General features: G+C 35.8%; 1 protein-coding gene across 1 annotated transcript; it reads left to right on the forward strand.

The window, feature by feature from the left end:
• Positions 1–799: 799 nt before the first annotated feature.
• Positions 800–7,398, forward strand: LOC127075770 (SUMO-activating enzyme subunit 2). Its single transcript, XM_051017237.1, has 11 exons — positions 800–964; positions 1,042–1,131; positions 2,942–3,025; positions 3,105–3,323; positions 3,587–3,688; positions 4,110–4,568; positions 4,690–4,919; positions 6,035–6,128; positions 6,220–6,399; positions 6,471–6,568; positions 6,766–7,398. The coding sequence occupies exons 1-11, from the start codon at positions 935–937 to the stop codon at positions 7,088–7,090; spliced, it is 1,911 nt and encodes a 636-aa protein (XP_050873194.1). The 5' UTR covers positions 800–934; the 3' UTR covers positions 7,091–7,398.
• The last annotated feature ends 4,074 nt before the right edge of the window (positions 7,399–11,472 follow it).

The following is an 11,472-nucleotide window of genomic DNA, read 5'->3' on the forward strand; positions in this document are numbered from 1 at the left end:
AATAGCGATTTATTACGCAAAGCTTTAGGTTTTGTTGGAATTGGATAGCTAGTCAAGCTAGTCTTATGATTGATAAATCTGAAAAATGAATTGAATTTAAAACTCTATAAATTGAATCAATTGTGTACACTCCTTATGACAACACGAATTGAATCAATTCATACAAAGTGTTTCATTATTATAATCTTGGATATTTGTGAAACGAATAGTGTTGATTTGATCATATTCAACTTTTTATCTTTAGATTGACATATTTAAAAAAAGAAAATCAATAAATTTATTGACTAACTAATTTTAACCTCTCAATTTTTTTTAAATTTATGTTTTTGTAAATACCTCTTCGAACGAGTTTCAAAAACTACTTTTGATGACATTCTCTATAACTTTCATATTTATGAATTAGTCATTTAATTTTGCAATTTTTTTAGATTTCAATTTTTTTACACCAAATAATAAATAAAATCTCTTCCTCCAAATTTTTAATAAATCATAATACTTTAAAATTAGTCACAAACATTTGCAATAGCAAAACACTAAATAAATTAGCGTTTTGACCGAAACACACACGACAGCATGGTCGGTGTAGTTGCATTACTAGAGACGAGTAGCCAAGTTATTTCAGATTAAATTTTTTATTATAATTAATTAATTTTACATAAAATGCATCATTTTCGTGTTTGGCGCTCTTTTCCCTTGACGACCCTTTAGATTCAACCATACCCTCACGTCAGCGGTTCGATCCATCTCAAAACTTGTTCTATTTTTATTTTCATTTAAATTATTTAAAATCTCAAAACAATAAATAAATAAATAAATAAATAAAAAACGCAAATTTCTGTCAATTTGTTCCCTCTTTCTCTCTCATAAAATTTCAACGATTCTTTCTTCTCTATAACTTCCCTCTTCTCACTCAACCCCTAATTTCTCATTTTCAATGGCTTCTGCATCTTCTTCAGTCATCAAAGTAAGTTACCTAATAGTTTCCTCTACCTTCGTCGTCGTTTTGCGTGTTTCTCATGTCGTTTTGATTTCTTTTTTCAGGATGCAAAAGTTCTCATGGTTGGTGCGGGTGGAATTGGATGCGAGCTTCTCAAGACTCTCGCTCTCTCTGGTTTCTCTGACATACACATAGTGAGTTCCTTCCTTCATTCTTTTTCTAGGTTTTTGTTTTTTTTGAAATTTTGAATTTCGGTTGTTTTTTAGGGTTTTGTGTACTTTGTTTTTTTTTGGTAAAGTTAGCGTTCTGTGAAGCAGGTGGTTCCATAGTTTCGCGCTCTGGTTTCGTTTTTTGATATAATTTTTTGGGTTTTTTATTTTGTTTAATTTTTTTATGCGTGAGTGAATTGTTAAGTGAGTGATTGAACTGTTTTGAGGTCTTAATTGGAGTGCCTAATTTTTTTATTCAATTTTTTAAATTTTTAATATTGTTGTATTGGTAGTATATATAAAGGTTTTAAAAATCGTGCGCGTCGAGCTCACGTAAGGCTTTTGCGATTTGGGTTCGGTTGTTACATGCTTCGATACTGATTGCAGTCGTGCTGTTGTTGCGGTGTGAATTGATCGCATTATTGCACCAATCTTATTAAATAATAACTTGAACTGTTTTTTTTTATATATAAAGGTTTTAAAAATCGTGCGCGTCGAACTCACGTAAGGCTTTTGCGATTTGGGTTCGGTTGTTACATGCTTCGATACTGATTGCAGTCGTGCTGTTGTTGCGGTGTGAATTAATCGCATTATTGCACCAATCTTATTAAATAATAACTTGAACTATTTTTTTTCATTATTATAAGATACGAGAGAATATCCGAAAGAGATGAGAGAATAAATCTTAAGTTTATAGAGTGAGAAAAAGCTATAAAATGTCCAACTTATGTAATTCATGATGTGATATGTATTAAAAACAGAACTTTCTATCTACTTTTAAGAATGATGTTATGCCATGGCCTTAACGGTGGTTTGCCACATGTGTTTCATGTGATTACTTTCCACTCCGTTGTAATGTGTGGTTTAGTGTGATTGTTTTCTACTCAACTGTAACGGCTGTTGTCGATATCTTTTCTTCGCGGCCTATATTGTGGTAATAGACCTATATTTAAAACCTTGATATATCCTGATTCCTTTCCCTTTTGGCTTGTGGTTTCTTAGTTCTGCTTTGAAACTCTATTCTTTGTGTTAATTGGGAAGCGTTTTAGATTGTTGGATCCTAGTTTTTTTTTAATCTTTTAGTAAGGTTTGAGTAATTTTTCTACTCTGGTTATTATAGGGGGAAAAGAGTTCATAGTAATTGTATGTTTATGGTGAGCTGTTTGACTCCTTATGATCAACGTAGTTAAAATCCAGATTTTATGCAAGATTGGAAAGGGTGTACAATCATAAATCGTGGAATCTAACACTAATGGTAAGATAGGGTATTTATCGAGTTTTATGGTTATTGGTTTCGGCAATGATGGAAATAGGGTATTTATCAAGTTTTTCACTAAAGTTGTCCAATAAAATAGGGTAGTTTGCAGTCTGGATGGTTGGTGCAAGCATATATTAACTTTGTTACGATCGATAGTTAGTACGAATATTTTAACAACTAAACCATACATTGACCTGAGACCTCTGGGTCATGGTTCAACAACTTTAAACTCTTCAAACCAGGACAAAACCACAGTTGGACTGATCAAATAATCCAAACTGTGGACATTGTCAGTTCATGGTTGGATCAGTTGAGCTGTTCGGTTCTGTCATCAACACACTGGTTAGTACTCTGGTTGATAGGTTGTGGGAAATGCAGACCTGCTGAATGCTAGAGGAAGTCGTGCATAGAACAAATTACAAGACTGCATGTTGTATATTACTATATTTTAAGATTTTCTCTTGAATTATCTATATGGTTTTAAGCTATGGATGCACTTCATTCCATTAATACGCATCGATTATTTCCAATGTGCAGATTGACATGGACACTATAGAAGTCAGTAACCTGAACAGACAATTTTTGTTCCGACAATCCCATGTTGGGCAGTCCAAGGCTAAAGTAAGTTAATATGTTATTGACATTATTGTTACTTGTATAGGTTTCAAATTCTCAACCACCTGATTAAGTCTTCTATCAGGTTGCTAGGGATGCTGTTTTAAAATTTAGGCCCAAGATAAACATTACATCATATCATGCAAATGTCAAAGATCCTGATTTCGATGTGGACTTCTTTAAGGAATTTAATGTTGTTCTTAATGGACTCGACAATCTAGATGCACGTCGACATGTGAATCGCCTGTGTTTGGCAGCTGATGTTCCTTTAGTTGAAAGTGGAACTACTGGGTTTCTTGGTCAGGTATTTTAATTGTAATTATTGGCTTCTTAGTTACTTATATCCATTTCCATATAAAGGTTTGTATTGCAGCTGTATTTAGTAGATTCTGAGTGGTATTTTTTCCTGCTTGATGATTATTTTACATGCTTAAGAGTATCAGTCTGAATTTAATTACTGATTATCTGGCTGTCATTATGAGTCTATACTGTATTTGTTAAACATATCCTATGTGATACTGGTTACATCATTTTCAAACTTGGTGATATACTTTTGATTGAAAACAGGTTACAGTGCATGTCAAGGGAAGAACAGAGTGCTATGAGTGTCAGCCTAAACCAGCCCCCAAGACGTATCCAGTCTGTACTATCACTAGTACTCCATCAAAGGTATGTGTTGGGTTTCATTTATGCACTGAACGAGTTTTTCATCCAGAATAGAATTTATTTGAAACATATAAAACTAGAATCACACCTATTATCTTTTATTGAGTGATTGATTTTTTGTACACCTTTGATATGTCATTTTCTTTTGCAAGACATCCAACAAATTGTATGTATGAAACATAGAAATATAAATTTTACTGATAATGCATTAATATATCTTGATGGATCAAGAATGGCCATTAGGTAGATACAGTTTAACATAGTACTGAAGGCACTCATTAGTTACACTGTAGACAAGTGGTTAAGTTTGTGGCACAAACACTTGAATTTTGCTTTGTCAAATTAAACATCAACTAGAATCATGAGTGCAATATTTACTTCAGACTACCGAGTTCTCAGCTTTTGTCTTTATTATTTTTGGCAGTTTGTTCACTGTATTGTGTGGGCAAAAGAGTTACTATTTTCCAAGTTATTTGGGGACAAGAATCAAGACAATGATTTAAATGTTCGCTCAAGTGATGCTGCCAGCTCATCAAAAAATGTAGATGATATATTTGAACATAACAATGATGAAGATATTGCTCAATATGGAAGGAGAATATTTGATCATGTATTTGGTTATAACATTGAATTAGCTTTGTCCAATGAGGAGACATGGAAAAATCGAAATAGACCTAAACCTATATACAGCAAGGATGTCCTGTCTGATGATTTGGCTAAACAGAACGGAAATCTGGACAACTATAATGCTTGTGGTGATGGATTATCAGTTTCTGCCATGTCATCTTTGGGCATGAAGAACCCACAAGATGTCTGGAGTCTTAGAGAAAATTCTAGAATACTTCTTGAAGCACTGAGACTATTCTTCACGAAAAGAGACAAGGTTGGTCTGATTTCACACTAACTTTGATGTGAGCGCATAAAAAATAAAATAATAATAATAATCATACATCCTTCTGGAAACTTAAACAGAGCCCGTTATTTTTTATGCATCTTTTGAGCAGGAGGTTGGCAATCTAAGCTTTGATAAAGATGACCAGTTGGCTGTAGAATTTGTTACTGCAGCTGCAAACATACGGGCTGCTTCATTTGGCATACCTCTACACAGTCTTTTTGAAGCTAAAGGCATTGCTGGTAACATTGTGCATGCTGTGGCGACAACAAATGCTGTTATTGCTGGTTTGATTGTCATTGAAGCAATTAAGGTGCTGAAGAATGACGTTAATAGATATAGGTATATATGATTCCTCTTCCTCTATTTTATCTGTTTCACATTTGATGTAGTGATGCTAATTATTGTTTTGCTGTATGTTTGGAGTGTGAGAAAGCATTGTTAGGTGTCAAAACATATATGGCTCGAGGGAGATACTACCTTCTAGTTACTAACGAACTTTTTTGGTTGTGGGAAAAGATTTTCGTAATATAATCATATTGCTGGTGTTACATAAAAGATTTTGCGTTCAGTTCACTTGTATGTTGTTTTGAATGATAAAAATATCTCTTTTTTCTTCACTGTATTGCAGTATAGTTTACATAGCTATACTAGACTGAATAAAAATATAATCGAAGTAGTTTAGTTGGGTGGTGTTTGGAAGACCATATTTGGATCTATATTATGAGCTGCATAACAATTTCATAAAAAATTGGAAGAGTTAATGAAAGTAGCATTTGGTATGTCCATAAACTGGTTTTGTCTTATTTTCACAAGCTTCTCGAGATAGCTTATTGTCATAAACTTGCTGTTTTCAGCTTATGTAAAGTTTGCCTCATTCTCTATTCAATTTTAGAAACAACTTATACATAAGTGTTAGTTATTTCTTTTTTTGAAATGACCAATGTTAGTAATTAGTTGTTATTTTTGTTAGAGGGGGAGTTGGACCCATGACTTCCATATCACTCCAAATCCCTATGTTCCTCCCTAGTTATTGATTCTCACAAAAGCAACATGCCCGTGATTTGCTTGCTGTTTATTCCTGTGAGGGATGGATATCCTTTTTTTCCCATGGGAATGTAAGTTACTTTGAAATCCACATGATTGTAACTTCCATATTGGTCTCTTCCACCACACACATTCTTTCTTTTGATATGTTGTTTTTTTGAACATTCTGAAAATCTTAAATGTGAAGCAAACATATTTTTGGAAGTTAACCTGGGAATAACATTCTTGGGTATAAAGTATTTCTGAATGGCACTTGTTTTTCTTTAACTGTAGTCAGATTTTCTCTGTTGTTTCACTTTGCTAATCTCATGAGTTTTTTCATTAATATGCTATTCTGTGTAGTTTACAAGGCCAGCATTTTCCTTACACTTTTTAATGACTTTTTTTAATCCTTTGTGGACATTTAACAGAATGACATATTGTCTGGAACACCCATCAAGAAACCTGCTGCTTATGCCAGTGGAGCCATTTGAACCAAACAAATCATGTTATGTTTGTTCTGAGGTATGTCAAATATTCACTTGTCTCATCTCTCGCTTGAAGTCAATGTCATGCATATGGTATTTCTCATCATGTTCGTATGCGTGTAAAACAGAGTCCTGTATTGCTTGAAATAAACACAAACCGTTCAAAGTTGAAGGATGTTGTTGAAAAGATCATCAAGGCTAAGCTTGGGATGAACCTTCCACTTATTATGAATGCTTCAAACCTTCTCTATGAGGCTGGTGATATTGAGGAAGACATGGTTGCAATTTATGATGCCAATCTTGAAAAGGTATGTTTCTTGTTTTTGTTTTGAAAATTCTATTGCATTTTATTTATAGCTATTTTAATTATTCTGTTCAGGTCCTAGCTGAGCTTCCTTCTCCTGTAACTGGTGGTACAATGCTTACAGTAGAGGATTTTCAACAGGAATTGAAATGCAATATCAATATAAAACACAGGTTTTTGATCATTTCTATATGTATATTGTTTGTTAGAGGAATTTAGTAAGTTTGTAGTGTCTTTTCTTCCATTTTCCTCTTGCATCTTGATTAAGGATGCTTTTCAATTCATTCTTTTTCCATCATGTAACCCTCCCTTACGTTTGTTTTTTCTTTGGTTCTGAATTGTTTTCTTTTGTTGGTAACTTCTAATTCAGAGAGGAATTTGACGAAGAGAAAGAACCTGATGGGATGGTTCTCTCAGGATGGACTCAACCAGTGTCAGCAGAAGAAACAAAAGACAAATCTATTAGTAATGGTGCCAACACTTCAGATGCACCGACAGCTGCAGAATCTGAAAACGATGATGATGTTGGTATAGTTTCTCCGGTGAAGAAAAGAAAGCTTCCTGATGATTCTGATAAGCCAAATACCGCTGATGATGCAAAGCATCAAAAGCAATTACAAGTGATCGATGATGAAGACGACCTTGTTATGCTTGATGGGAATTTAGATGGGTTTAAAAAGAGAAGAGTGTCATAATCTTGTGCATGAAGTATTTATCTGGCTGAGATCTTGCATTCTAGTTTTGTATTTTGTTAGAGGTTTGGCGATTCTTTTGGCCATAGTTGTTAGGTATGCTGCTATTAGTCTTTTGATTTGGATAGATACATACAACCTTTCTTTCTGCCTTGTGCTTTTCTCTGTAGCAGCAAATGTGTATTATTCTTGCTGACGCCTGACAGAGAATTACTGATCTTGCTAATTAACTTTAACAAAAGTTTTGCAAATTGGAATCTTGTCTAAAGATGAGTTAACAGAGAAGTCTTGCAAAATCAAAGTTTATTCAATTATTGTCATGCATATTATTTTAGCATTCAATTGTGATTTTTCTTTCACCAGGGCCATTGTCATATGAAATTATAAGGGAAACTTTTTATTATCAATTTTTTCATAATTTAGAGTTTGTCAGATATATAGATGGATGATTTAATACATGATTACAAGGAAATTCTAGGGTGTATAAATGGTTGATGTTTAGTATGGCACTTATGCACGTGAAAATCTTTTATTATAGCTAACTTTAAATGTCTATGCCACAAGTCAATCCCCTTCTAAAAAACAGAGAAGGAAGCAAAACTGATTTTTTGTTCCTTATAAATTTTGATTTTATTTCAATGCCCTTTATTATGATGTTGGTCCCACAGTTTTGAGACATGTAAATTAGGTTTGTGTTATGAACGCTTATATCTATACCTACCAGTTTTGGTCCTATTAAGACTGGTTGATGATGACCCCATCCTTATCCACAAATCCTCTCAATCATTCAAGATGCTGCCATTTACAGTTGGGAACATAAACCAATGTTTTTCTATGCCATTCAATCCTTATTTTAGTATGTTGTAACAACCTATAAACTCCATCTTTTTCCATTGCACCTTTCCAAAAATTTCAAATCTACATGGTTTAAAATTTATGATTTGAACAGTTGATATTTGTAAATATAGTATTAAGAATATTTATATATCGAATAGTCCCACATCGAATATATCATGTAATTAATTATAATCTCGCTCTATATAATAAAGTTTCCGTAGTGCTTTTCAAAATACACGGTTTATTCAAATGTCTCTTAGTCTCTTGTATTTATACATGGTATCTAGAGCCTGTGAAGAGACAATTCTTTCTTCGCCGTGCTTTACCCGGTTGACCCACTGTCTTCCGGTGATTTTTTTTTGCAAACCGTGTCATCACTCCGATTTGCCTCTCACTTTTTAAAATTCTCCGGTAACCTTCATGCAAAAGCGTCTCTTCCGATCCAACCGCTTCCCACTTTTCATCGGCAGAAACCTCCGCACGTGACAGCACCTCCGACGGTCGATCCCGATAATTTTCCCACCGCTCCACTCTCCATAGGGCAATTGTTTTAGATCCGATACTCATGGCTACTCCTCATAACTTTACGCTAAACTACAATGATTTTCTCAGGTGGTATCAGAATTATCAGAACTTAGATTCTACTACTTCGGTAGCACACACTGGTAATTCATCTGTTTGTCTGTCTCAATCATCTTCTCTTGGATCTTGGGTTCTTGATTTTGGTGCGTCTGCTCATGTTACCGGTAATAAAAATCTTTTCTCTTCCCTCTCTACATCCGGTTTCTTCCCTACTATAACTTCTGCCAATGGTTCTCAAACCCGATCTGAAGGGATTGGTGTTGTTCAAATTCTACATTCTCTCTCGGTTACTTCTGTCCTCTATGTACCTAATTATCCATTTAATTTACTTTCAGTCAGTTGTTTAACTCGTTCTCTTGATTGTAGTGTCACCTTCACTAACAATAATGTTACCCTGTAGGATCGGAGTTCAGGACAGACGATTGGTGTCGGATGTGAGTCTCAAGGCCTTTATTACCTCTCAGTGTCATCTCAGACATGCTCAGCCAAAGATTCTCCACTCACTATCCATGCTCAATTAGGTCATCCCGGTCTTTCCAAACTACATAAGTTGGTGCCAAATTATCGAAGGTATCTAATTTACATTGTGAGTCGTGTCAGCTAGGGAAACACACTTGTGGTCAGTTTCCCAATCGAGTCAATAAACGAGCTTCATCCCCTCTTGCTTTAGTTCACACCGATGTTTGGGGTCCCTCGCGTACTGTCTCTACTCTTGAGTCTAGGTATTTTATCACCTTTATTGATGATTTTTCACGTTGCACGTGGTTATTTTTAATGAAGAATAGGTCTGAATTATTTTCTATTTTTGAACAATTCTATCAAGAAATAAGAACTCAATTCGGTGTGTCTATCCGTACCTTAAGAAGTGACAATGCCCGTGAATATTTATCCCAACAATTTCAGAATTTTATGTCACGCAATGGTATTCTCCATCAAACATCTTGCCCTCACACACCTCAACAAAACGGGGTAGCCGAACGCAAAAATCGGCATCTTGTAGAAACCACTAGGACCCTACTTCTCCATGGTAATGTTCCACTTCGGTTTTGGGGGGATGTTGTGCTAACGACATGTTACCTTATAAATCGCATGCCCTCATCTGTCCTTAACAATAAAATCCCTCATTCAATCCTTTTTCCCAATTCCCCACTTCACCCAATTCCTCCCCGAGTCTTCGGGTCCACATGTTTTGTACACAATCTCTCTCCTGGTCTTGATAAACTCTCAGCTCGATCACTAAAGTGTGTCTTTCTTGGTTATCATCGATCCCCAAAAGGTTATCATTGTTATTCACATACTTTACAATGATACCTAGTATCGGCCGATGTTACCTTCTTCGAGTCGGTTCCATATTTCGAGTCCAGTCACGTAACTCCAGAACCCATTCAAGAAAGTACTCTCACACCTTTTTCGGCAGTTATTAATGTCCCGCCTACCATTATCCCCCATCAGTCTAGGGCTCCTGACCCACCCACTTCTCAACCACTCCACACATATCAGCGTCGTCACCCAACGCCCGTCGTCCCTGTCCCTGAAGTCATACTTGTCCCTGAAGTCATACCTGTCCCTGAGGTCATTGAAAACTCTCCTCTGACGCCTCCGTCATCACCGAATCTAATCCTGCAACCTGAGTCCGATCTTCCGATTGCCCTTCGAAAAGGTATACGTCAAACACGAAATCCTTCTCCACATTATATTGATTTATGTTATCATCGTCTTTCCCCTTTGCAGTATACTTGTTTGTCTTCTTTGTCTTCTGTTTCTATTCCTAAAACTCCAAGTGAAGCATTATCTCATCCTGAGTGGAGGCAAGCAATGATTGATGAAATGTGTGCTCTTCAAAGCAGTGGTACCTGGGAACTGGTTCCTCTACCCCATGGGAAATCTTTAGTAGGTTGTCGTTGGCTTTATATAATGAAGGTTGGTCCAGATGGTAAGATTGATCGATTTAAAGCTCGTTTGGTAGCCAAATGATACATTCAAATTTTTGGATTGGATTATAGTGATACCTTCTCGCCTATAGCCAAGATGGCATCTGTTAGACTTCTTCTAGCCATTGCAGCCATTCAACATTGGCCTCTTCATTAACTTGACATCAAAAATGCTTTTTTTACATGGTGATCTTGAAGAGGAAGTATATATAGAGCAACCACCTGGATTTGTTGCTCAGGGGGAGTCATCGAATATGGTGTGTAGGTTACACAGGTCTCTTTATGGTCTTAAGCAATCTCCGAGAGCTTGGTTTGGCAGATTCAACATTGTAGTACAACAGTTTGGTATGATCCATAGTGAAGCTGATCATTCTGTTTTTTATCGTCACTTAGCCCAAGGGTGTATTTATCTTATTGTGTATGTAGATGATATTGTCATAACTGGTAGTGATCAGCAGGGTATATTCCAGTTAAAGCAATATCTCTCGAATCAATTTCAGACAAAAGATCTTGGTAAACTTCCCTATTTCTTGGGTATTGAGGTAGCTCAATCTAAAGATGGTTTGGTGATTTCTCAGCGGAAATATGCTATGGATATTTTGGAAGAAACAGGTTTGTTGAATGCTAAACCAGCTGATACTCCTATGGATCCAAGTGTCAAACTACTACCCAATCAGGGGGAGCCTTTATCTGACTCAGGAAGGTATAGAAGATTGGTTGGAAAGTTGAATTATCTCACAGTCACTCGTCCATACATTTCTTTTGCAGTTAGTGTCGTAAGTCAGTTCTTAAACTCCCCTTGTCAGGAACACATGGATGCTGTTATCCGGATTCTGAGATACATCAAATGTGCTCCAGGAAAAGGTCTAGTGTATGAAAATAAAGGATATACTCAGATAGTTGGATACTCCGATGCTGATTGGACAGGGTCACCCATTTATCGACGATCCACCTTTGGGTATTGTGTACTTGTTGGAGGAAACCTTATATCCTGGAAAAGTAAGAAACAAAACGTAGTTGCAAGATCAAGTGCCG

The sequence above is a fragment of the Lathyrus oleraceus genome, chromosome 4, assembly GCF_024323335.1.
Source record: "Lathyrus oleraceus cultivar Zhongwan6 chromosome 4, CAAS_Psat_ZW6_1.0, whole genome shotgun sequence".
NCBI classification, from domain to species: domain Eukaryota; kingdom Viridiplantae; phylum Streptophyta; class Magnoliopsida; order Fabales; family Fabaceae; genus Lathyrus; species Lathyrus oleraceus.